At 40.8% G+C, this 27,401-nt stretch overlaps 1 protein-coding gene across 8 annotated transcripts in view; it reads right to left on the bottom strand.

Annotated features, from left to right (window-relative positions):
- The window catches only part of LOC125463330 (non-muscle caldesmon-like), a 194,853-nt gene that overhangs the window by 67,559 nt on the left and 99,893 nt on the right, over positions 1–27,401 (bottom strand). For 5 of the 8 annotated variants that reach the window (XR_007249814.1, XR_007249813.2, XM_048554512.2 and 2 more), the window contains exons 1-2: positions 18,609–18,861; positions 2,831–2,959 (exon numbers count right to left, since the gene is read on the bottom strand). Coding sequence is in view for 6 of the 8 variants with exons in the window: in XM_048554512.2 (XP_048410469.1) it covers positions 2,831–2,959; positions 18,609–18,736 (257 nt within the window). In the remaining 2 variants the exon portion in view is untranslated. Of the gene's footprint in view, positions 1–2,830; positions 2,960–18,608; positions 18,862–27,401 lie in introns of those variants that run through there. The other 3 variants (XM_048554514.2, XM_048554513.2, XM_048554516.2) reach the window with 1 other exon arrangement.

Raw genomic sequence — 27,401 nt, 5'->3', positions numbered from 1 at the left:
TAGGATCTATTCCATTTAGCACCCACTGAGAATAAAAGGGAATAGATTGGGTTCATGGCATTTCCCCAACTCGTCTGGAGAGTATTTCCTGCTACTAAGTTCAGATTTGGATGCCAGATTTAATGATGCATTGCTACAAGGTTCCACATGATGGGAGTGTACGATGGGAATGCCAGTAATGTGTACATTTCCTGTCTATTGAATTCGATGGGCAGAAATTTGCATGCACTACAAGTCACTTGCATCCATATCAGGAGGTGTGGTTTCTGTACGTCACCCATGCTCTGAATACTATGCTTAGGGCAGGGTGTGTCAGAGACCCCATTTTACAGTGAAGGCACGTTTTATTGTACATGAAACAATCTTTTCTAAGAGGATTAGACAGTGTACAATAGCTGGCAGGTGCTGGTTATGAATGCGAGTCAGTACAGCAAGGAATAAATAAATGAATAACTGGAAAACCTTCTGCTTTAGTCTGGGCTTTATATTTAAGAGTCATGAATGGATGGCAAACTCTGTGTAATTGCTGCGAATGGGAAATGATTTGGGACATTGGAATTCTGAACTTGGAATGAATTGTATTACACTTCTACTGCTGCATTGGACTCAGAAAATTCTTCTCTTCCTCTCTCTATTCTTGACAATCTCTGGTGTACTCTGAATGCAGGCAGCCACATTTCCTGGACTCCAGCTGTGCATTCAGCCATCGAGGCCCTGAGCTCTGAAGGAAATCTCTTATTCCTGTCTCTTACCCCTATCTTATACTCCTTAACATAGGCTGCTAAAACCCGACTACTTTGATCAAGTGGCTAATTAACTTTTGGGTTTGTGACAATTTCTGAATAACTTTACTCTCAAAGCAGCTTAGGATGTTTTACTATGCTAAAAAGCACTACAGAAATGCTACTTAAGTTGCCCAATTGGAAGCACTCCTTTCACAAGGCTGCATCTCAGTGGGATATTTTAAGAGGCAGTGAAATAAAGTGGGACGCTTTACCAACGTGGGAAACAGCACTTCAGCGTAAGTCATGGCAGCGGGGGGGGGGGGGGGGTGATACCAGGTGATATCTGCATTTTTTGCAGGGAAAGGAAGTATGGATGTGTGAACAGAAAATCTAACACAGAAGGAAATGTTGCTACCAAAAGTAACAAAGGCAAAACAGGACGGATTGCAAAATAAAACGAGACATCAGGTGAATGCTGGAGCTGTGGTCTGAGTGATAAAGAAAATATAATGAGAGTTACAGTCAGTTTGAGAAGGGCAGCAAGACGCTGGGTTAAAGGCTGAGATGAACACTCACCTGGGGCTTGCTTCCAAATCAGCTGAGTTTCAAGCAGGGAGCAACTGACCAATGGCAACATGTCAGAGATGGCCAGTAAGTGGCTACAGGGAGGCCAGAGTGGAGGAAAATGAATGCAGCAGACACACTGTGAGCCCAAATGCTGCAGCTGTGCAGAGAAGTCAGTGCTGCATTCAAAACAGCCCTCAGCATAAAGCTAGAAAAGAAATCAAATGGACAAAGGGAGAGACTCCAGGAAATAGCTGGAGAGCGAGAGTGAGACAGTAAGACAGAGGGAGACAGAGAGAATAAGAGAGAAAGTGCGAGAGAGAGAACAATAGAAAGACAGAGAGCGAAGAGAGAATGAGAGAAAGTGAGGGGGGGGAAGAGAGAGAGAGAAAGGAACTCCCACGAACAAGACACGTCGCAGAGGGAGTCAGAGTATAGAAATCAGGCCACAGTACACTGACCCTACCAATAGAAACTGTTTTTCCATGACTTGGGAAGGTACTATTCTTCAATTAGACTCCTGACAGTGATCATATTCTGGCTATTCCACCACAGGAAGCATCACTGTCAAACCTAATCTGAACAGGGTGGCACAGTGGTTGGCAGTGCTGCCTCACAGCACCAGGGACCAGGGGGTGATTCCATCCTCAGGCGACTGTGTAGAGTTTGCACACATTCTCCCAGTGTCTACATGGGTTTGGTCTGGGTGCTCTGGTTTCCTTCCACAGTCCAAAAATATCCAAATTAGGTGGACTGGCCAGGCTAAATTGCCCAATGTGTAAACTAGGTGGGAAAACCAAGGGAAATGCAAAGGTACAGGGACAGGGTAGGGGAGATGGGTCTGGGTAGGATACTCTTTGGAGGGTCGGTGTGGAATCAATGGGCCAAAATAGCCTGCTTCTACATTATCAGGATTCAATAACTTTTAGATGGCATACGCAGCTGCACATCTTTGAAGCCGAGTGTCACTGGTCAATGATCAGGAGTAGATCCATGTTGTTACAGGTAAAGAAATAAACTGAACCAATTCAGCAAAGTATCTGTTACACTGTCTGTTATATTGTGTTTCTCCTAAGAAACTGGGAATGCACTGGAGGCTCTGAGACTGATTGCAACAAGGCTGAATGAGTTGTCTTCAGTGGAGATAAATAGTAAGTGTCTCACCATATATTTGTGGATGTGATAGCAGAAAAGCACCAATTGTTGATCTTAAAAGGATAAGGCACTGAAAAGAGGCCAATCAGCCCCACTATGCTTGTGTTGGTTCTTTGTAAGTGTTACTAATTAGTCCAACTGCTCACTCTTACCCCACAACTCATTCTGCACTAATTTCCGTCGAGAGGTTTGTACTTCTGTTACAGCTGAAGTTATGTTTCTCCTTCTGTGCTCAAGGCTGGGTTATTTCCGAGGATGTACTCGTTAATCTTGCTGTCCCAGGCAGGAGCTCCACTCAAAGGGAGCACAGGACAGAAAACTGGTAACATGCCTCTGCAATGTTGGAAGCAGCCCACAGAATATAAGCTTCTATGGTGTCTCCCTACCTGTTCTGGGAATTGAATTCCAGAGTGTCCTGGCTGAGTGCTGATTCCCGCAGTCGCTCCTGACGAGCTTTACGACGTCGTTCTTTAGCAAGTTCTTCTTCATCATCATCTGTCCTCTGACTGGTCATTCTGCCAACAGAAAAGAATTCATTGTGGATACAGATAACATTGACTCTTTCATAGTACCCATTTGTTCAAAGATTCAGAGATTCAAAGACTCCCCCAGTAGCCCTTCTCCCCAAACCATTTTCATTAATGAACGCTGAATCTTACATTTCTAACTGTGAATCATATTAGGAAGTCACTGGGACTCCTATATAAAGAATGTACAAAGAGGAAGTCACAGGGTGTGGCAATCCACTTGGGTTTACTATTATGAGGGGCCTGTCAGCAGAAGTGTATTTTTTACCATCAGTCTTTCAATAAACAAACTGTATTATTAGGCAGCATATCTCAAAATAACCATCTACTTATTTTAAGGCTCCAATGTTATTTAATAAATGCCAGCGCAAGTGTCCCTTTAAGGAGACCACTGGCATACTTCAATAATGATATCATCTTATCAAACTATAATATTGTTATGAAGGAAATCAATCCAGAAATAACATAACTAATGAAATGCAATATTATTATTGGCCGTTATCTCATTGGCACGCTAGACACAGTGGGGCCCAGAACCAGAAAGATCAACGTTCAAGCCACTGAAGCACAATGGCAAAAGTTTGCAGAAGTGTGCACTGCAGAAATTCATCAAGTTCCTTATCAACGCCTTCCAGATCCATGTGCTTTACCAGCTACGAGGTGGTGCACGGGAATACCAGTACCTGCATGCTCCCCTCCAAGACACATACCATCCTGACTTGGAACTAAATCACTGCTCCTTCACTGTTACTGGGTCAAAATCCTGGAACTCCCCTTCTAATGGTATTGAGTGCACCAGCATACCAAGGACTGCAGCAGTTCAAGAGTGCACTTCACCAATATTTGGCCAAGGGCAACTGGGAATGGTAATAAATGCTCGCTTACTCACAAAACCCACATCCCATGAACAAATGCAAAAAAAGACCAAGCACACCACTTCAATCCACTTTATCTGCACCACTTCAAAGAACTCACCAGGTTTGTCACGCAAAATCTTCCTTTGTATAACTAACATTAGCTTCTTTGTGTCTTCAATAAAGTAAGTAGTAATTGAATGTTCAAATACAAATCAAACAGTTTTTCTTTCTTCCTACTTGTAATAATCTGGGCGAGCTTTGTTCCATGGAATGTGATCAGAAAATTCATAAGCTATTCTCTTGACCTCTGGCTCACTTCAATCTCCCCAGAACTCAAATATGATTACGCTATTTCTCTCCCCAGTTCCCTCCTGATCACCTGATGCTTTCAATGGGTTTTGTAATCAGAGGCCAGAGGAAGGATATCCTCATACCCATGTGGAATGCAGGAAAAGACCTATAAAGTTAAGAGCTGTGGATTTTGCTAAAAGTCATGGTTATGTCAAGAGCATTATAAAAAATATGGTGGCGGTGCTTTTTTCATATAGATAGCTTTCTGTGAGACTTAGAGGTTCAACAGAAGAAGTGGCCTCTTCATTGCAGTGCAAGGTGACACTTTATCTTACTTCTGTAACTTATCTAATACTTACCTTTAGTCTAATTTCTTGGGAATAATTTAGGGTTCTTACCCAAGGAAGGGTCTTCTGTGAACATTGTTGTGAGTAAAGGTTAGAAAAATTCAACATTGAAAAAAAATTGATGTTAGGGGCCTTTAGAGAGGTTGACTAAATGTAGAGTGCAATAGGAAGTGGTCATGAACACTATTTTAATTCAAACCACAAACAGACCATCTGGTTTGATTCCAAAATAGTAAAAGAGATCTTTTGAACCAATGTCAAAAAGCACTTTCTCATGCAAAGCTTGATTAATACTTGAAGTAGTAGCTAGCTAAGGTATTGAATGATTGTGAAATTATTCCAGAGAGATGTGATGGGGTTTGAGTTATGTGGAGAATTGCTTAAATGGGCAGTGATACTAGACTGTGTAGTTCAGTGGTACAAAAGAGAAAAAGGGAATCAGAAGAAAGAAATAACAATCTAGAACTGAAAAGATTGTTATGCAGTGAGCTTAAGATAAAATAAAACATTTTTGTCTAAATTGTCCTTAATCAAATCATTGTTGGCATGCTCTAAACTTCAGAGCTGACCCACCAAGTGTGAAACCATAGCATCAGTATGGTGCTTGGTCAGAATTTGATCTAGAATCCAGATGCACTGGCCTTCCCAAGGAAATTAAGAACATTCTGTTCTACTGAAGGTCACAGCTATTTTTGCCCATATCACCGTCGCACTTTCAAGGTGTTTCTGGACCTGTACCTGAGCTGCTATGTAAAATCTGCTAGAATATGCTACTGCTTTGTCTGGTGGCACCTAATTTTACTGGACAAAATATTATGACAGCATATAGGCCCAAGTGGATTGCTGACCACTCAATACAGAATTTGGCAACTTTGGACATTGAAAAAACCTCTCTCTGTGTTATGGATGTCAGTATTTCTGGATTCAGCAATCATACATTCCACATTTCACTGGCCTGTGCTTGGCTTGTTTAAATGAATCTATACCCGAGATTCAGTGATAAATCAAGTTTTAAGACTGTGTGGCCATTGTTCTATAAGGATTTGAAAGGGTTAATGTTGAGGTGTGCCTTAAGTGCCACACACTACGGATGGTGTCATGGGGGAATGGTGAAAGGAGCTGGGTCACGACCAGGAAATACATGGCAGCAGCGAAACTCGCAGCTTGTGTCCTGCAGCAATGGCAGATCAAGAGTGGGCCAGTGAGAGAGGGATGCTGGCAAAGGCATGGCAAGGGTTGGAAAACCCGGAGCAGAATTCTGGCGGCGGCATGGCGAGGGTTGGAAAACATGGAGTGGGAATGTGGCAGTGGAAATGAAAGTTGGACTCCATGACGTTAAGGTTTTTTTAAATCTTATTGTAAGTTAATATGAATGGCACCATGTATGTACGGCAAAGATGCATAATGTTCACAGTATTTTTAGATTGCATACACGTGACAAAAAATGATTCCAGACAGTTCAAGAACCCCTTAGGATCTTGAATGAGTAAGACTAAGTATTTGGGTCTTCTACACAGACACTGCCACTGAGACAATCACATCAATGTAACTTGTGCACAATCAGTATCACGTAATACATTAAAACTCAGTTAAGAGAAGGCCTCTTCCTTTTAGATCACCATATGGTTTTCCTCTACCATAGTAGATCAAGCAAATCCTACATATCCCTATCCTGAAAGATAACGTTGGCAGAAAACCTATATATAGTGGAGTATAGGACAGAGAGCAGTTGTGCAGATTGTTCATACAGCAGCAATCTGGTAGATATCTCCCAAGTCTTTGGAGGCACTTGCTATACTGTTCCATTGCATCGTTAAAATTTTCTGCAGACATTTAATGAAATCAGAAAACAAAGAATTTAACGCAAACTTAAAAAAAACACAATATATGCGACCTCTGAAATACAGGATGTGATGCCAATATTTTTTGCCAGTTACCATCATATGGCAAGATAATAAAATGTGAGGCTGGATGAACACAGCAGGCCAAGCAGCATCTCAGGAGCACAAAAGCTGACGTTTCGGGCCTAGACCCTTCATCAGAGAAGGGGATGGGGGGAGGGAACTGGAATAAATAGGGAGAGAGGGGGAGGCGGACCGAAGATGGAGAGTAAAGAAGATAGGTGGAGAGAGTGTAGGTGGGGAGGTAGGGAGGGGATAGGTCAGTCCAGGGAAGACGGACAGGTCAAGGAGGTGGGATGACCTGTCCGTCTTCCCTGGACTGACCTATCCCCTCCCTACCTCCCCACCTACACTCTCTCCACCTATCTTCTTTACTCTCCATCTTCGGTCCGCCTCCCCCTCTCTCCCTATTTATTCCAGTTCCCTCCCCCCATCCCCTTCTCTGATGAAGGGTCTAGGCCCGAAACGTCAGCTTTTGTGCTCCTGAGATGCTGCTTGGCCTGCTGTGTTCATCCAGCCTCACATTTTATTATCTTGGAATCTCCAGCATCTGCAGTTCCCATTATCTCTGATACCATCATATGGCAATTTGTTTTGAATTGAATTGAATTAGCTTTATTGTCACATACTCAAAAGTTTACAAGTCACCACTTACAGCACCATCTTCAGTACAAGGTACCTAGGTGCACATTCTTCAGTATAAGTTCGTAGGAAATAAAAATTTAGAAAAATAAAGAAACGAAGAGTCCATCCTTACCAGTTCCCCTCTAAAAATGTGTTCTATTTTCATTGTGGTATTTCCTTAGACAGCAGTCCCAAATTTTCCACCTCAGAATTCTTGCCGCTGATGTTTGGCAATTGATCAAATTTTCGGTACTTTGTTTATTCTTCAGATCTAAACGAGAAGTTTTTACCAATACTTTCGGAAGCTTCTGGAAGGGCTCCTTCAAGTACTTTCAAAGATTTTTTTTCTTAATTCACTCATAGCTTGCAAGCATCATCAGCAAGGCCAGCATTTAATTTTATGCCTGAAGCCATCTTCTTGAGCCTCTGCAGGCCATGTGGTCCATCCGCCATGCTGTTAGGGAGAGCATTCCAAGTTTGACCCAGCGATGGTGAAACAATTGTAATATAGTTCCAAGTAAGGACGGTGTGGAAAACATTCAGGGCAGTGGTCCTCCTATTTGTTTACTGCCTTTGTGGTTGGTGGAAGTCATGAGTTTGAAGGTCCTGTGGAAGGAGCCTTGGAGAGTTGGAGAACACTTTGGTTATGTTACCGTGGTGTACCAATGGCAGAGAGAGTGGCATCTAAGGCAGAGGATGGGGTGTTCATCAAATCAGTTGCTTTATCGTGGATGGCACTGAACTTGTTGAATGATATTAATGCTACATTCATTCAGGATAGCAAGATTATTTCACGATAATCCTTGTTTGTAAGAATGTGACACCAACTCTCACCATTTTTTGACTTGATTTGATTTACGGTCACACATATTTTACAGTGTGGAATACAATAAAATATGGTGAAAAGCTTTCATTTGTCACCATGACACAGCACCATTTTAATCATTTAAGAATGGGGTAAAAGTAAAAAGATATAGCTTGAAGAGAAGTCCATTCACATTTGAGTTCTGAGCTGGCTCAGAGACACCATCACCTCGCCACTGTCTATGCCGGACCTAACTAAAGTTTAGGTTGCCAATTCTCAGGTGCCATCTTTTGCTGCTGGACCTCTGCACTGCCTCACCGCTGCCTGCACTGGACTCTCTAATGTCAGAGTCAAGTCTATCGCCACAGCCCACCTCATTGGTGTCACCGTGTTGCCTTTCCATCACTGGTTATGCGCGCCAGCACCAGAAACAAAAGCAGGAGCTCACACTGCTCTAAATGGCAGTGGAAACTGAAGTGTCATTAACAGGCCATAGCGCTCAAAGAGGTGCCTGTTCAATCAGAAGGACCACAGAGCTGAGATGCCTCAACAACACGACCTCAAGTTGCACCCAGTGCTGAGGTTATAGTGTGAGAGAGGGAGACCTTTGCTGCGGCACCTGCCAAGGGCACTTAAGTATCCTGCATGGGAGTGACCATAGATATAGATATGGAGGGAGAGAGAGAGAAAGAGAGAGAGAGAGAGAGAGAAGAGAAGAGAGAGAGAGACGGGGGCAGAGACAAAGTGATGGAGAGATGGACAGAAAGAGAAAAAAGAAAACAATACAAATTGACTATGTAGATGAATCTTTACTGTATAATTAAGCAGTTATGTTAGATTACACACCACATGGAAGTGGGAGGGACCTTTAGAAAATATACACCTACATTTGCAAAGCATGAGAAATCCAAATAATAGAAAAATAAAGCCCTTCCACTAAAATTTCAGAACTGTTAGAAACCTCACATGATACATCTCAAAATGCATTTTCTCCCACTGGGAGAAAATATCTTACTTTCTCAGGACTTAGGGGTAAAATTTTACTTTAAATGTTATGTCTTCTTAGATATTGCTAGATATTCTATATACTCCTTAAAGTGGGAAAAATCCTGGACCATCAAAATATCTGAGATGTTGATAGGATAGCTAAGCCTTACTAAAATTAAACAAATCATTTGGAGAAATGTAACATTCTTGGGAGCTTCTTCTCCTGTGGGATAGTTCTGTCAATCCTATGAACCTGAGACAAAGCTTTAGTGGAATTGAATAGCTTGATCTCAGCTGACAGCAGTTATCAGGGAAACTCAGGATCCAAATGAGCTCTAAATAAGAGTTAACTTCAGGCTTTGCAGTGAGAAGACATCAGGTTGCTCCCAATCCCTCTGATCATTCAACCTGTCTCCAATTGAACCTGTCAGCCCAAGGAATCATTTGATTTCCTAAAGGGGGAAAGAGCTGACTGCGGCAGGTAAATCACATGACGAAAATTCGGGAAATGCTCGTCATCAGGGAAAGCAATTCTACTTACTCACTAAGATGTTAATCTTGGATAACTCATAAATGATTTAATGTTCTGGTTTCTCTAAGAAAGATAAATGACTAAATCATCAACTGCAGCCTTCAGGGATGATTATCACCTTTTGTTGATATGTCCTGGGCAATCTCTGGTGAATTATCCATTATTTTCTGATATGTGGCATTGGTAAGCAGCATTTCTCATTGCAGCCATATACACAGAGATGAGGCAGAAGTGTTGTACAAGAGGTGAGGAGTGACTTTATAGAGATCTTTAAGGTTATTAAAGTGGTAAGCAAAGAGAAAATATTTCCATTTTTGGCAAGAAAACAAGTAGTAGGGGGCATAAATATAAAATAGTCTGTAATAAATCCAACAAAGAAACCCCTTTACCCACATTGATTTTATAACATGTAATTCACCATGAGGAGTAATTAAAGTGAGCAGCATAGATGTGCTCAAGGAGAAGCCACATACATGACAGAAAAAAGAATACAGGGGTATACCGATAGTGTTGTGAGATGGGAAATGAAAGGAGGTTCACATGGAGAATAAACACCTGAAGATCAGTTGGGCCAACTGGTCTGTTTCTGGCTGGACGTTTAACATAATTATGATTATCTGACAACTTTTCCAGTTTAGCAAATGTTGCCATGACCTGACTGTGGAAAACATAATTTGTTCTTCATTTAGAAACCAGCCATGGAAAAATAAAGGCTCATTGTCCTCCTTCTGAAACCAGGGGCAGTTGCAATGCTCTTGACATAACCATAAAACCTAGCAGACCACATGAAAATTGGACCACCTATGGAATAAAAACACAGTTGGAATGCTGCTAAACTGCTAATGATGTTTTTAAAATTGCATACAGTAGTTCTACTGTACAATGATGAAATGTCTGACCTAGCAGTCAAGAGTGACAAGCTAAATTAACTTCAGTCTGGGCTCGTAATGGATTTAAATTGAGTGGGTCAGACATGGGTTGCCATGCTGTCTTTTCAGCAGTTTTATGTGAAATCTCAGCTATGAAACTATTCAGAACAACTCCATTGTTGATAGCCGAATTCAAAGATCCACATATCTACAATAGTGCAGCAGGCTGCATTTGAATGTTTTTTGTAGGACTTTAGTAACCTATGTGCACAGCCTATCACACTGATGAACCCCAAGCATTTCTCCTCAAAGACATAAACCTTAGCTAATGACCTCACTTTGGATTAGATTCAGTTCCAACCGCACATAGCATGCTATCATCCAATCTGCATGAGACAAAGAACAGAGTGACGCCAATTCACAATTCTACTGTGGAAGACACTGTCATAGCAACTGAGCTGCTGCTACAGGCACGTTCTTGATCTATGAGGTCACTTTCAAAAATAACTCGAGTGGCCACCAGCTATTCAGAATGGACGCAGATAGCTTTGGCTACTGACTAACTTCCTGTCATATTCTTCTGTTGGTTACTTCTTGAAGATCATAAAGCTATTCCTGAATCTGGGCAGTTATTAGCAGAGAAAGGGCTTGCAGTTATGCAATGCCTTTATAATTTTATACACGTAGTTTGGAAAGTAGCTCAATTGTTCTTCAACTCTTCACAGTGCATCGCTGCCCAATTAGTATTTTACCTAATCATTCTCTCTAATGATAATTTCCTAATTTTCACTTGAATTTTAAGTGCTCTGTTAGTACAATCGGTCAAAGCTCTTCATCTCAATCTCAGAGTGGACATCTATTGTGACTACATTCTCTTCCTTTTATTCAGAATTACATTGGTTACAAAATTATCCGGTCCACATGGTAAACCAGAGACCTAATTTGCACAAATGTACTGTTTGGAGCTATAAGAGGTCGTCTGGACTTCCCTAGAAGCAAGATACTTAAATAAAGATCAATTAGTACCTTTAGCTGCACATGGTTAAGAAAGCTTTTGCAGTTAATGGAGGTGAATACATCTTGGACAATGAGGCAAAACAGTTGATGACCTATTTCACTGATCACTTGATTTACTCAGCTATTGACTGGTGTTGTGTGATCCATTTTCAGCTCACTGCCCATGAAGAACTCCCTCTAACTCTCCATTAATTCACCATTCCAGCTCTACCATAACTTACAGGGGGTGGTATTAGCTGTTACTGATGGACAAAAAAAAACTGGCAATAGCAAATCAGTTGCTTCCTCAACATCTTGCCACATTTTCTTTTCTCTACAAGAAGTAGCATGCCATGATCAGACATGGTCTCCAAGCATAAGTTAGGAGAGAATTTGCTTTGTCAAGTAAAGACATACATTTTCTGGTCATAGTTTTACATTTCCTTTGACCTCTTCACTAAGACAACTTCCAAATCAAAGTGGTTATCTTGAACAAATTTTAATTTTGTTAGGATACAATGTGTTTGTGGTTTTATCCTGACTACACTCAATTCTGGAGGTAACCGTGGCATTAATGCACCCAACAAATTGCATCGTTCATGCTAGATTCCTGTGAAATACTTGGGAAAATTCATTAAGTCACAATGTAAATGCAAGCTAAGAACATAGGAAACAGAAACAACATTTAAAAGACATGTGGATAGATACATGAATAGGGAAGGGCTTCGAAGGATATGGGTCAAATGCGGCCAAATGAGACAAGATTAATTTACAATATCTGGATGGAATGAATGAGTTGGGCCAAAGGGTCTGTTTTCATGCTGTCCAACTCTCTGACTCTATGATTAGGCCATTTGTTCTTTCGTTCACCCACCTCAACTCCCTCTTGCCACATGATTCTGAAATCTTTCGGCTTTGTTAATTCCAAAGTCTAACAGCCTCCATCTTGAATATGTTTCAAGACATTCATGTCTCTCCTTGACAGAAAATTACAAGATTCTCATTTCAGACGTAAACAACTGAATACAGTCTGAGGCTCTTTTCTGACATTGACTCCTGGGACTCCTGATTCTAGGCTCCCAAGCTGGGAGATCATTCTCCAGTATGTATTCTGTCAAGACCTTAAATTCAAATTATTTTCTCAATGGTAATAAACTTTAGTTAAGATAAGCCTAGTCTATCTAATCTCTCCTCACAGGACAATTACCTCAATCAAGAAATCTTAAGTAAATCTTCATGGCACATCCTCTAAGCCAGATACCTCCTTCCCTAGCCAGGGCGCTAAAACTGTACACAATTTCTGAGGTGTGACACTATACAACTTCAGTAAGGTTTCTTTATTGTATTATAATCCTTTGGTAGTAAAGGCCAATATATCACTTGCTTTGCTAATTGCTTGCTGTACCATCTTCCTATGCTTGGATTGCAAGGCCACCCAGGTTCTTCTGAAACAAATATTTCATAGTCTTACTGTTTAATAAACATCCAGTTTTTCTATTTTTCCTTTCAAAATAGATAACTTCAAATTTCACCAACTGAAACTCCATCCGCTATGCTCCTGCACACTCACTCAATCTGTTTGTATTCCTTTCATCTTTTATCTCCTTCTCACTTTCAGCATAAAAGCTTGTCACCAGCAAACATAGATATACTAAATTCACCCACATCATTAATGTAATTATTATAAATATTTGAGATGCAAGCAATAATCACTGTGGTACCTCATAGTTACAGATGGTCAACTCAAGCAGGTTCTTTATTCCTACTCTGTTTTCTGTCAATTAACCGATCATTATGCCACACTAACATAATATCCCAAATCTGATGAGGCCTAATTTTGTATTATTGCTGCTTATATGGTGTTTTATTCTTTACTCTGTTATTACCTCAAGATTTAGACCCTGTCCTTTCCAGAGTGATTTTATATGGACCATACTCCCTCATTCCTGATATAAAGTCTGCCATTTCCTTCACTGCCAATGATAGACCAAATGGCTCGACTCCACTCTCACCCACTCTACATACTGATTTTCCAAGTTAAGATCCATCCTCTTTACTGTCTTTCCCCCTGTCTTTGTCACTAGGGCTCTTGTTCTCCATTTTACATATCACTTATCAAAGTCAAGTATCCTGGAATATTTATTTCAAACCTGGTCACTTTGCAATCACGTTAATAAAACGAATATTGGATCAAACCGGTTTATTCTGTCTGTCAATGTATTCTTCTATTCTGTTTTGAATATTTCACACAGTCAAATATACTGCCTTTGACTTTAGCCTACTTTTTCCTTATTCCTGTTACCTTTCTTTGTCCCTTCTTCCCCCTCCTGCTTCCTTTCACCAAACCTACTGTGCCATTGCCTTAAATTTTTGTTTTAATTTATCCTTTTCATAGTTTCCCACACCTTCTGCATTAGTTTAATTTTCTTTCTGATTTACCAGGGCACTATCACCAACTGTTTTAAAAGTATGTGTCTATCCAATTAATAATCCAGAGTGTGTGCCTAGTGAGGTTCTGTATTTTAATTGGAATCCTGCTCCCCAAACTACGTTTGCAGAAGTTTATTCCTGTTTTTATCAATATCATTAATTCCTACCTGGGCCATGAAAACGGAGTCCTTCCCCACCAATTCCAGATTCATCTTGCGACTGGAGCTAATACAATCTGAGCATGATCCAGCATGTCGTGACTCAGGTTAGGGGTGCATTCACCTCTGAGCTAAAAAGGAGTTCAAACACAACACAGCGTGGAGCCGGAGGAAAACAGCACGCCAGGCAGCATCAGAAGCCGATGGTCCTGCTACTCTGGCACTGGCAGGTCTGCTGTGTTCCTCCAGCTCCACACTGTTGTCTCTGACACCAGCATCTGCAGTTCTTATATCTCGGATTTCAAACACTGCTGCATGCCTTAGTCTGCTGGTATTGTACAGAGTGAGTTGCTAGATGATATATAAAGAGTGTGAAATTTTCCAGATACTTTGAGCAAGATTCCTCCCTCCACAAACACCTGAAATGTGGATGAAATGATCATTCACAGAAGGGAGGAATCGTGTTCAGGATATTTGAGGTGCTCCTCAGTGAATGGTTTACTTTGTAATCATACACTGACCTAATCAGACAAACAAAACCTGGGTTTTAATGTCTCATCCTGCATTTTGCGAAGCACTTTCAGTCATCCCAAGGAACTGCTTCTCTTATTGTGTACAATTTCTTCGTATTGACAAAAATGTTTGTTTTTATAGCTAAAACGATTGGGCTGTCTGTATGCAAATACAGTAGCACTTTAAATTCCAGCTGCTCAATTGTCAAATCTGTTCGACAGGGAGAAACTTTGAAACTTCAAAGGGAGTGAATTTACTTGGATTTCAATGAACCTTTGAGTCTTCGAGTTTCTTTGTATGGAAGCCTTCGGCTTTATCCCAGTTTTCAAGAGTGGAGGAGAAATGTTCTCCTGCACTGAGAGGCACAGTAGGTGATGCTTGTACTCAGTTAGCTTGGTATATGATTACTGCTCCAGGGCATGTCGACTAGTGAAAGGAAATCAATAGACAAATGAATGCTTTTGTTCCCATCCTATGGCAAACCCAGTTTTGTTATGATAGTCCATACAATGGCGGCTGTCCATTCAGCCGTTTGATGATGTGGCAGCTTTTCATGAGCTTTTAATGATTGTGGTTCATGTGAACCAATTACTTATGATGTACTGTGGGCATCAATTTTTTCAACATCCTGTTTATTTTACTGTAATCAGAAAAAGAAATAGTCAAACAGACACAAGATTTGATGGAATTCGTTCTCTGCTCATTTTCTAATTGTTGACAAAATTTTGAATGCTAGAATTAGCAATAATATTACACTGTAATCTAGGAACAAGTAACAGTAGCTTTGACGGTCAGCAACTTTACGGCAACGAGCCAGATGTTAAAGACTTTGAACAGAAGCTGCAGAGCACATTCGGCTATCTTCTGTGTAAATTAATTCTTCAATTTCGTTCATTAAGAATGATCCCATGTCTAGGCTTTCTGCATATACAGTTTACTTACTTATATCAACCTGTTCAGAAGGCGGTGGGACTTGGACCCAGGCATTTTGGGCCAGAGGTCAGGATCATACCACAAGAGCCTTTGTGCGTTAATCATGGCGAATCCAACGCTGTTAGAATTCAATCGTTCGACTCATCTATCTCATCCCCATGATAGGAACTTTATTGAATCTATTCACAAACAGCAATGCCCCTTATTTTGCTCTTAATATTCAAGTCAGGCATCCATATTAGTAATGCTAGAAGGTTAAACTGACTAAATTCCTGAACAAATAGCGAGCACAAGTCTGCAAATCAAGAATTCAGAGTTTTAGCCTAATTTCTGGCCTGTGATCCTTTTGTGTGATGCAACAACATCAGTATCTGTCTCCATATTTGCTCGTGGTAAATTATTCATATATCTCTGTGGAGCAAAATCCTTCTACTTTTCGCTTTCCTCACCTAAGATTGACCTCAAAACTATGCCTTATTGTTATCCATTTTTTAGCGAAGTGTTCACCACTCACCATTTTAAAATCTTACATCATTTTATAATATTGCCTTTCTTTGTTCCAATGAACAAAGTCCCAGATTTTTGAATCTTTCCTCCGAACTATAATTTCACTTTAAAATATTGGAAAGAATCAAACCACAAGAGAAACCCTAGTTTACCATCTCTTTGTTGATGGATTCACATCTATTTGTTAATATGTTTTTTGGGAAGGAGGGGAGGACATGTAAAGCAGTGGAGCTAACATGCTTAAAGATTCCCTGATTCACTGCACACAGTGCCTGATTGATGGACTCAATAATGCGAGGGGGATTAGAGACGAGGCATAGATAGCATTCATTCCCAACCCTGCGTTCAATACCAACTCCCCACTTCGCTCATGACCTCCATCCTCCCCTCTGTCATCTTAGGGCCTCTGGCTGCTAGCCTTTGATGCAACTACTCAGTTAAGTGCCTGATTAGCATTTAATTTGATGCGTTGTCTGAAAGATAGTAGCATAGAGCCCTTGCTGGCTCTCCAGGCCTTCAGCAGGGCCCCAGACACTTGCATTAAGTACCACCCATAATTTCTGATGTACTGCATTTCCACAGTTATTTCTTTTTACAGAACCTATGAAATGTTTTAGAACTGCTCCTATTCCATTTCATACCTCCAACAGAACTGTGATGGGAACATGGTGAATCCAACAAAGATGTAGTTTTAAACAGATTCAAACACTGAATTGCTTGCACATTTTAGTTATGAAGGGATTCTTGTAACTTAAGCAATGTTCTTCAATCATGAATACCTGGATTAAAAATATAGTGTGATCAAGTAGATTTCAGAATCAGGCTCTTTCCTTCCAAGTCTCTCTTGTGCATCCCAATTCCCTTTGTCTCCAATGGGAACTTGGTTTGCAGCTGCTTGGATGGCCATCTACCCCAAGATATCTCAACCTCTCTTTCAAGATGTTCCTTAAAACGTAACCAGCTTGTGCACTGCCTTCTTCTAATGTACTCAGTTACAGTTCCTCTTCTAAGAATATTCCTGTTCTCATAGGAATGCTTTATGATGCAAAAAGCATAATATAAATACAAGTTGCTCCTGTACTATATTTCTGTGATAGTCAAATGATAGATGTTTCACCTATGTTGCATTCCAGATTCAAAAGGGTGAGGTCAGATAGTGCAAGGTGATGAAGAGGTAGCCACATTCTGTTCAGTGTTAACAGCTTGGCTTCATCCTGAACTTAGAAAAGACAATCTCACTATAGCAGTTCTGGGTGCCGTTCAGAGTGAGATTGAGAATTTGGATCTATAACGCAGACAATTTGTAATGTGGGCCCAAGAGCACTAGTTGGAAGTGTCTAAAGCTCATTTCATTACACGGTAACTGTCAAACTACAGTGTGACTGACTGCAAACTAAAACCCAAATTTAACTTGTCCTCGTGACAAACTCACATGTTGACACCCCAGGAGACATGACCTCACAAGCTTAACCTCTCCAATGAAAACAACTCCAGCTAAATCGCAGGCTGGTCAGTGGGTGATGAGAAGCCACTGCTAGAGGCCGACAGAAATGGTCCACGGTGGCTAAGTAAATGGTGGAGTTTGGCAGGTATTTCAGAAGTGATCAGAGGATTGAGGTTTTCTTGTGGGGCCTGGTGAAGTCGGAAAGTGAACAATACAATTTACCTTTCTGGCCCTGGATCCTACTTCTGACTGGTTTGGCCTGATGGAAATACCACTGCTTGTTCTTCGCTCGATGTTAAAATCACAGATCAGGATCCAGCAACATTAAAAGAGCCTGCTGTGCATGTCTAAAGAGGACAGCACCACCGTGGGAATGTGTGTCAGCACTGCCTACAAACTGAAAATTGTATTTGGTCAGATCAGTCAGGATAGGAGTGCATCAGACCTTCAAGCCTCTGAGCGCAGCTCGCAATTAAGCAGCTGATATTTAGTACAATGTTCATTTTTTAATTTTTGGAGTTGTAAAGAAAGAATAAATATATAAACAATGAACAAGAGTAGGCCATTCAGCCCTTCAAGCCTGCTCTGTGATTCAATAAATTCAAAGCTCATTTGATTTTAACCTCAACTCTATATTCCTGAGAATCCCCAATAATCTCTCATTCCCTTGGTGAATGGAAAGTGACAGTCCTGAAATAAACACCCCAAAACGGGCACACTCAAACCTGTGTCAGAAGCATAAACCCAAATTTCCCATGCTTGTATGGAATGAGTGCTGTGATTAGCTCACAACAAAATATGAACATTTGTATTTAACAAGAGGCTGTGTAATTGTGTGTAATTGTCACAACATCAGTTGCTCTTAAGGATCCTCCTCTATTGCAGTTTCATACGTCCCTGAGATATTTCAAGCCATGTTGTAACGTGTGTGTGTGTGTGTGTCTTTAATTTCCTGAATGGTTTCAATTCCAGTGCACCTAAGCCAACAAAATGAGCAGGCATGTAAATGAGCACAGCTCTCTAGTGAGCAGGGCACCAACAGAATCTTCAACATAACTAGATTCGCTGACCTCAACGACAGCTCCATTGTTTGTAATTCTGCTTTCTTACAGCCCACTGGTGCCTATCAAAGTGAGCAGCACACGTATTGAAAGCCCTTAGTGGATTAGTGACAACAGTGTACAAGAAAGACTTTGTCATGCGCTGCCTTTGTTGGAAAGTGGAACAATAAAACAAGATGAGCTGAAGCCTAGCGTACTAATTTATCCATTTAAAGGGGGGAGAAAATGCTGGGTGGGGGAGGGGGTATGGGTAAGCACACGCATAACAGAACATTGGCAGCTTTATTCACTGGAGACCAGGTTCTTGCTGCCTCGCTGATTCCCTGGTGTTAGCACAAAGTTCAAAATTACCAAACCAGAAACGCTTTAAATGTGTACTTACTTAGAGAAAGCTGACCAGTTTTGTTTGCAATGTGGTCTGCCGGCCATTATTGAAAGAACAGATTCCTGCAGCCTCTGACTGGAGTTCTTTCTTTTTACACTGTCGACTGAGCCACACAACTGAATCATTCAACTAATTTAAACGCCGGGCCCCTCTCCTTTAAGATGGCCCATTGTCTCACATACAGACATACTGTGTTCATCTACAGCTCTCCTGAGGCTCTCTCATCATTTTGAGGAGAGGCTGCAATTAGGTTCTGTGGTTGAATCTGGGTCACATGATCACAGAATTTTATGGTATTGCCTGTAATAGAAGCCCCCTAAGCAATTTGGGTGAATTACTGTTGTTGAGCTACCTCTTCTCTTACAGCCTTTAAAGTCAAGCTTACTTTCTTTGCAAAAATAAATGTTAGATGCTCTCAAATAGTTTGTGTTTCAATCTAAACATCTTCCTTTTGCTCTTTACAAAAACAACTCGCACTTACATGATGTCAATAGTGCAGTAAAATGTCTTAACAGGCTTCACAGGAGTGTTGAAGTCAAAGGTAGAGAGAGCAAGTGCAACGAAGTATTAGGGCAGCCGACTAAAAGCTTTAACAATCTGGCCTGTACAGAGCTACCTCAACCTGCGTTATGCTGAGGAACCATCCGAGTTCGAGGCTCCACCGCCCCAAGGAGCTAGCTGCTGGCAGGAAGGCTGAAACCACAGATCAAAGGCTGGTTTCCCCATCTAATCCAAAGGGCACACTAGCTTGGCCTGCTAAATTGCACCATAGTGTCCAGGGATGTGCAGGCTTTGTGGGGTAGCCACAGGAAATGTGGGGTTATGGGGATATGGTGGGATGCTCTTCGGAAGGTCAGTGCAGATTAGATGGGCCAAACAGCCTCTATCTGCACTGCAAGAATTCTATGATTCCATACCTGCACACTGAGCTTCCCTCATGATTCTCAACTTGCCTCAGCCCTGCCCAGTTGGGCTGGTGGGGGCTGTTAAGTTTCTAAAACCATTGGCTCTCAAATTGCTACCAGCCGTGTTCAGAGTCTGCCTGCCATTTGGATAAGGAGGGCAGTGTTGGAGGAAGCTTCCTCCAAGGTGAAAATCCAGCCTCAAGTATCAGCCTAACATTTTGGCTAAATTTGTACAGAGGATAATTTCAATATTTTGTGGACAACATGAGCCTTGCAAGAGCTGTAAACCACGAGAAGGCCAATGGGGGACTTCAAAAAGACATTGGCATGTTGGTGGAGGGAGGGGTAAGGTAGCATGAAGATCAGGGTGGAGAAGTGTGAGGTGATACATTTTAGCACAAAGAACATGGACACAGAGTATAAAAAAGGGTAGGATTATAAAAGTTGGCAGGAGGAGAGACATCTAGGCATAAATGGCCATAGGTCATTAAAGGTGGCTGGACAGAGGTAGACAGAGCAACTAGCAATGCATACAGCATTCTAGGCTTTAAAAAATGGAAGCGTAGAGTACAAGAGCTAGGAGGTTATCATAGCCCTTTCTTGGTCATTGGTTAGAGCTCAGCATGAATATTGTTATTTTTATTCATTCACAGGATGAGGGCATTGCTGGTTAGGCCAGCATTTCTTGCCCATCTCTAATTGCCCAGAGGGCAGGTAGGAGTCGGCCACATTGCTATGGGTCTGGAGTCGCACATAGGCCAGACCAGATAAGGAGGGCAGTTTCCATCCCTGTAGGACTTTAGTAGGTGCCACTACTTTATGAATGCATTGAAGAAGTTGTAAAAGAGGCCTCCATAGTGGTTCCAGAGAGGAGGAAATTCAGTTATGAGGGAAGATTGGAGAAGTTTGGTCTGATTTCCTCAAAGTGGATAAGGCTGAAGGCAAATTTGATGGTGATTTTCAAAATCATGAGGGGCTTGGATAGAGTAGATAAGGAGAGATTGAGGGCACAGTTTTAAAGTGTTTTGCAAAAAAACCAAACACGAGGTGAGGAAAATGGCAATTTTCACATAGCAAGTGGTCTGGGTTTGGAATATGCTGCATGGAAGTATGGTGGGGGCAGGTTCAATTGAGATTTTCAATTGGACAATCATTTAAATGGAAATGACATGCAGGGGTGTGGGGAAAAGGCAGTAGCTTGCCCCTCAGCCAAAGTGTGCAGGGAGCTCGTGATGGACTAATTGGTCTCTTTCTGCACAATAATAATTCTGTGATGCATGTGATTTGTGAACAGTGTGAAGAGTGTGAAGATTAAAGTTTGAATTGATGCAGAATAACTAAAGTCCATGGTGCCATCTCCAGTAACAATTGGTTGCAATGAAAACACAACGGATCAGAAATAGGTCTAAGATGCAGTTTTGAGTAATAGTTGAAAACTTTTGGAGGACTGGGCTCCTCATTGCCAGTTCCTGATATTCTGTTTCAACCACCGTGCATGCATTATGGAAAATTGGACACACATTCTGCTATTATTAGAGTCTGTGCATTGAAGATGGAAACCCAATACAAAATCAACAGAAACTTCTGGGAATGTTGGTCTGAGATCCTGATTGTGTTCCATTCACTACAATGCATGGAGTGGGTGTCATACGACTGGAAAATTGACCTATAATTCTTGACTGACAAGTACCAACTATAGATGATATTTTGCGAACAATGCAAGGACTATTATATCCAACAGCAACATTCCTATTCATCCACATTCTCACCATTCCTTTCGATCCTTGCTCTCTCCAGAAACATGTCACACAAGAGGAAGAAATCAACAGGAATAGCCCACATGGATCTGTAGTTTACTTGGTGGTAACTACTAGTCTTGAACAAATCAAAATCCTTGATTCTTGGATGAGCTGAGCATCAGTGCTTTCGAATGATATTGAGAAATATGAAGAGATGACACAAATTGATTATGGATAGAGGTGTGGCTGGCTGACAGAAGGCAGTGAGTTGGGATAAAGGGGTATTTTTCAGAAAGGCAATCAGTGACTATTGGAGGTCAGCAGCAGTGTTGCGACCACAGTTATTCATGATATATGTTAATGATCAGGTTGAAGAAATTGCAGGCATTGTTGTGAAGTTTGAACACCACACAAAGATTAGGTGGAGGGACAGGTGGCGTTCATGAAGCAGAGAAGCTGCAAAAGGACTGGGCAAAGAAGTGACAGATGGAATATAATGTGACAAATTGTGAGGTTACACACTTTGGTAGGAAGAAGAGGCATAGACATTTTTCCTTAAATGGGGAAAGGCTTCAGAATTCTAAGCACAAAGGGACTTGGATCCAAGTTCAGGATTCTCTTAAGTTAAAATGCAGGTTCAGTTGGCAGTTAGGAAGATAAACACAATGTTAGCACTCATTTCAAGAAGGCTAGAATACAAGAGCAGAGATGTACTGCTAAGGCTGTATAAGGGTCTGGTCAGACTGCATTTGGAACATTGTGAGCAGATTTAGGCCCTGTATCTCAAAAATGATGAGCTGGCATTGGAGGGATTCAGGGGAGGCTTAAAGAATAATCCCAGGGATGAAGGGCTTGTCATCTGAGCAGGAGCTGAGGTCTTTGCAACTGTACTCGATAGAGTTGAGAAGGATGAGGGTAAATCTGATTGAAACTTACAGAATCCTGAGAGGCCTGTGTATGGTGGACACAGAGGTGACATTTCCAATAACAGGAGAGACTTGGACTCAAGGGCATAGTCTCAGAACTGAGACTCTTTAGAACTGAGATGAGGAGCAATTTCTTCAGCCAGAGGATGGTGAATTTGTGGAACACACTGCTGCAGAAGGCTGTGGAGGCCAAGTCATGGAGAATATTTAAGACACAGATGGATAGGCTCTTGATTAGTAAGGGGATCAAGGGTTACAGTGAGAAAGCAAGACAATGAGGTTCAGAAACATATCAGCCATGATTGAATGGTGGAGCTAACTCAATGGGCTGAATGGACTAATTCTGCTCCTATACCGTCTGGTCAAGTCTTCATAAAAACTGCATGAATTGCATTAAAAATAGATTAATATTAGAATTGAAAAATAAATCCCATGCAACTCTCAATAATATTAATATTCCTCATGGGGCAGGGGAGCAGATGATGCAACGCATTCAGTATTTCGTATCTTACAGTTGTAGAATGAAACTTCCTCCCTACTAAGGAGGTTCCATCAATCAGATTCATTTTGAAGGAAACAACACTTCAGCAGAGACTGAGATGTTTGTGGCAGAGGGTGGTTGCTCACAGATCCCGGTTTTTCTCCGCACCTTCATGGGAAGAAGTACAGAGTCAGTTTCAAAGAAGTGGCATATTGGACTGAAAACAATAACTCTGGTTCTCTTCTGCAGAAGCTGCTAGACCTGCAAAGTTGCCCTACCAAATTCGAAATTTCCAGTGACCGCAGTATTTTGCTTTCGTTGTACTGGTAACCACGTTTCAGTTGGTTGGTCATAAGCTGTGTAATTCCCTCTCCAGACCACTCTCTTCACCTTCGAAGCTTCTTAAAAACCTCCTTCTTTCAACCATCCACTCACTCTGTCAAACATTCTGTTTGATTTTGCTCCTATGCCATGGTTTACTTTACTATAGTCAAGGCACTACCTCAATACAAGTCATTGCTGTCATCTTTTTAAATGACAGTGGAACACTTGTACAGGTTTAGCTAAATTTTACAATTTGTGTGACCTCTGACTTTTTGGACGAAATAATCATGGCTGATATCCAGAATATCACAATTTGTTTTACAGCTGGGTTTTGAACCGTTATAACTACAACAGAATCACTACATACGGTTCAAAACTGAAACTGAAAATATTTCCAACCGTATCACAATTTTGGCAAATGCGTGCCTTTTCCTATTAAATAAAAGTCCCTGCTTTAAAAATCAACGAAATATGAATACTTTACTAATAGCAAAATGAGGCCCCAAACAGGAAAAAAAGTCCCAGTCGACCTCATACTGTCTAGGAACGCTCTCATTATTGGGACTTATGTATTTTTAAAATCTCAGCAAGTGCCAATAAATTTCATTCTTCAATCAAAACACAGCCTGTATTTTTATTGTGTCGGTTTTTATAATGTTAAACAACATATGCACATAACAATGCAGCTTGCTGATTAAAATTTCATCAGTTTCCACTCTCAATATGAAGTGTTGTCAATCTAGAACTCATATCTGTTGTGGAGCTTGTCAACTCTAGAACACAGGAACAGGAAGATCCAATAAAGCCTTCAGTCTCCTTTGCCATTTAATGAGACTGGGGCCATCTGTGAATAACTCCATACATTAGCCTTTGCCCTAGATTCTTTGGCCGACAATAATTTATCAATATTACACACCAGGCTAACAACTGCACTGGAAACAACTGACATTTACATATTTTGGTCAGTTGAGGCCCTCTCCTGCCACAACACTTCCTCACAGGGAACTGATGTCAGAAGAACACGGTCACTGCAAATCACAGGTTAATATGAAAACCATAAGGCTGTAAGCAGTTACAATGAAACTGATGGCAGATTCTCCTATTTGGAGCATTGGTATGAAGCATCACCCGATAAAACTACTGAGGAAAGACACACAGAAAGAATCTTCCTAAGTACAAGGTGTACCCCAGTTCCTCAGGGAGCAACGTCTGGATATCTACTTTCCCAAAGTGCTCCCGGAAAGAATCTGTTCTTATAATGGACACAAGCCTAAGAATTACATGCCTATTTTAGACAAGCACTTAACATTATCCATTCCATTTAAACGCCAAACATTTCCTCCAATTTAAAAATTGCAAAACTGAAGTCTTCATTTTTGTTTACAGCTCACACTCCATCTCTCTACCAAGGAACATTCTGTTTCCAACCTTGGTATCGGATTTAGTTCTGAGTTGAGTTTAGTACTTTTTTATAGTCTTATGAACTTGCACTGCTATGTTTAGTGACTCATGTCTCTGCAGCCCCAAGTCCCCTTGCTCTTCTAACCCACTCAGATGCTTCTTTTCCAAAAAATATAAGACTGATCTAAATGCTTCACCTCACACTTTCCTACAATGGAGTTCATTTGCCAACTGCTCACCCATTTGGCTAGGTTGCTCGTGCCATCTTGTATCTGGTAACCATCCTCCTCTGTTGTGTTATCTGCATCTCACAATGTGGTGTCACATACAAAGTCTGATTTGGTACTTATTCCCAAACCCAGATTGTATTTAATGAATGGTGAGCAACAGTATTCCCAATACTAATCCATGTGTATCATCACTTTGCACCCTTTGCAAGTCTATGTAACAATCTCCAATCTCTCCATTTTTCTATTGTACAGCTAGCTCACTCTCCATCCTGTTGTTTGTCCCAGATTCCATAAATTCTGGCCCGAATCATGTTCTGACCATAGTCATGAGACGACTGTGTTGCACCTTATCAAAGGCCTTTTGAAAATCCAAATATATCACATTTACTTCATCACTCCTTATAACCCTTTCTGCTACATCTTTAAAGAAGTCAGTAACCTTGGTCAAGGATGGCCTTCCTTTTTGAAACGCGTACTAACTACCTTTTCTATTAACTTTAGGTTCTAGATCTATTTTTTTCTAATTTTCTATGCTGTTTTAAAGCATTATCATTTTTATTGATGAGACACTTGTCGAGCTATTCTCCATCCTAGGCAACTGCATTAAGAGGGGAAAAAAGTGAGCTGCTTTATTTTGGAACAAAAAAACCGATAATTTCTTGGAGACAGGTAGTACTGGAGTAATTGCACATTAGGGTCAGCCAGCTCCACTGGTGTTTTAAGCCAGTTTGTAGTTATATCCTGCACTGTTCACAATGGAACCATACCAGAACGCTCCCTGTAATTACTGCATCTATCTTGAAGGGAATGTTATTAGTGACAGGTCAAAGGAACGGAAGGTGAAATGATAAAAGGGATTGCGGTTTGAACAAAACATTTTCTCCAAGACATTTCTTCTCATATAAATGATCTGACTGTGATTGACATATTGTAATTTGAAGGGATCAGTAAAGGGCTAAAATATCTAAATTTCAACCTTACCCACAAACATGTATTTCCCCTTCCCTGAAAAGATGTAATAATCTCTCCAATACCTTTCATAGTATTCTGCATTCCAACATGCATCTGATTGTCCCTAACCTCTCACCTCACTAATTCTGACAATTTTACATCGGTGACCTGCCTGTTATGTCCTCCCTTCGCCTACTACAGAAAATAGTTTTTCATAATTCATTCCGTGAAGAGTTCTAATAAATCTCCTCTTAGCCTTGTCTACTCCAATAGCTGTATTAATATTGTCTTGCCCTTCCTTTGAAGTACCATTCTATATGTTCAGTGCATTCTTTTTAAATCATTGTCATTTTAACAAAGACGTGAAGAGTAGCTTCAATTAAGTGGAACCATGTTGTACAATACATTAATGATTCACCCACTAATATTTCACAAGCCAATTCTTCAATCTGAATTGGCAGAGTCTAGTGTTTGCATCATTTGAACAGGGGCTTTCATGTCATGCCAATTTGATACAAAGTTTTTCTCAAGATGTCATTTCGAGCAATTAAACTACTGCAATCACTGAACAATTACCTACAGGGGAATGCCTGAGGCTTGAAAACAAAATCCCTGAATGAATGAACAACAGAAGGGTAAAATGGTTCTTTAACTCTACGTGCAAATAATTTGCTTCAGTTTGCATGCTTTCAGTTAAAATGATTTACAGCTGTTCTATGAGATATTGATATGGTCACTGTAATTTATTGTTGCTGTTCCCAAGGTGTCTGGCATCTTGCTTTTCCAATTTTTCTGTTCACATGAAGACCTGGGCCTTGTCTGCTTCCAATATATTACTTCACCCCACCCACATTACATGGTGACCAAGACAGCCGATTCTGAATGACTGAACTTCCAGAATAGTATTGATATAAATAGGCAAAGGATCACAAGTAATACGTCAATGATATCCCAGTAAGCTATCAACTGCGAGCAAGGCTCTGGCCGTAGCCCAGGATTAGGGAAAATTGCACTCATTTCCCCTTTTGCTCAATCAGTAAGATCATTGAGTTTTGCATTGCTGCTTACGTTACATGAATAGCCGGCCATAACTACTCCAAATAGTGATTATCCCCATGCATATCAGAGTACAGGATGACTGTTAGATACATGGAAAATGTGCAGAAAAGATTTGCTCTACTTATGCGAGGATGATGAGATTTATAATTATGAAGTAAGGCTCAAGGTTTCAATTGTTTTTCTTAAAACTGGAATAAGACATTTTACCAGAATGATGGTTTTTTATAAGAAGAGAAACAGAGAAAAATCAAATCTTTTCAAACTGATTGAAGTATTTGAGAAGCTCAAATGCAAGTCTGTTCCCAAAAGTTGGGTGACTTGGTAATAAGGAAGTATACAGCAAAGTTATCATGAGGAGGATAGAAAAGAGAAGCCAGAAGAATTTTTTAAAACTCATAAATCATAACTGGGTATGAAATTATCTCACAGTCGTGTGGAATAGACAGTATTGGACTGGTACAAGTTTCCCACCAACTCTAATATTCAATTCATTGCAGACACTGGGATTAAATATTAGGCACTGTGCAGTTCGATGCAATATCACATGTGTTGCAAACCCAGAATGCTGTTAATCGAGACAACGTTTTGAATAAGTATTGATAAAGGACGAATATAACAGGCCCTGAGGGAAGTGAAAAAGAGCGGAAATGCTTGTACTGGCACAATAGGCCAAATAGCCTCCTATTTTGTAATTTGTATGAATTCAGCAATTCATTTGAAAGGAGTAACAGGCAGAAGGTGGAATCAAGAGTTCCCTGAAGACTGTCATGAAAG

Source organism: Stegostoma tigrinum, chromosome 25 (assembly GCF_030684315.1).
Source record: "Stegostoma tigrinum isolate sSteTig4 chromosome 25, sSteTig4.hap1, whole genome shotgun sequence".
Taxonomy (NCBI): domain Eukaryota; kingdom Metazoa; phylum Chordata; class Chondrichthyes; order Orectolobiformes; family Stegostomatidae; genus Stegostoma; species Stegostoma tigrinum.
The sequence above is the reverse complement of the archived record's forward strand: the minus strand, read 5'-3'. Positions and strand labels throughout refer to the sequence as shown.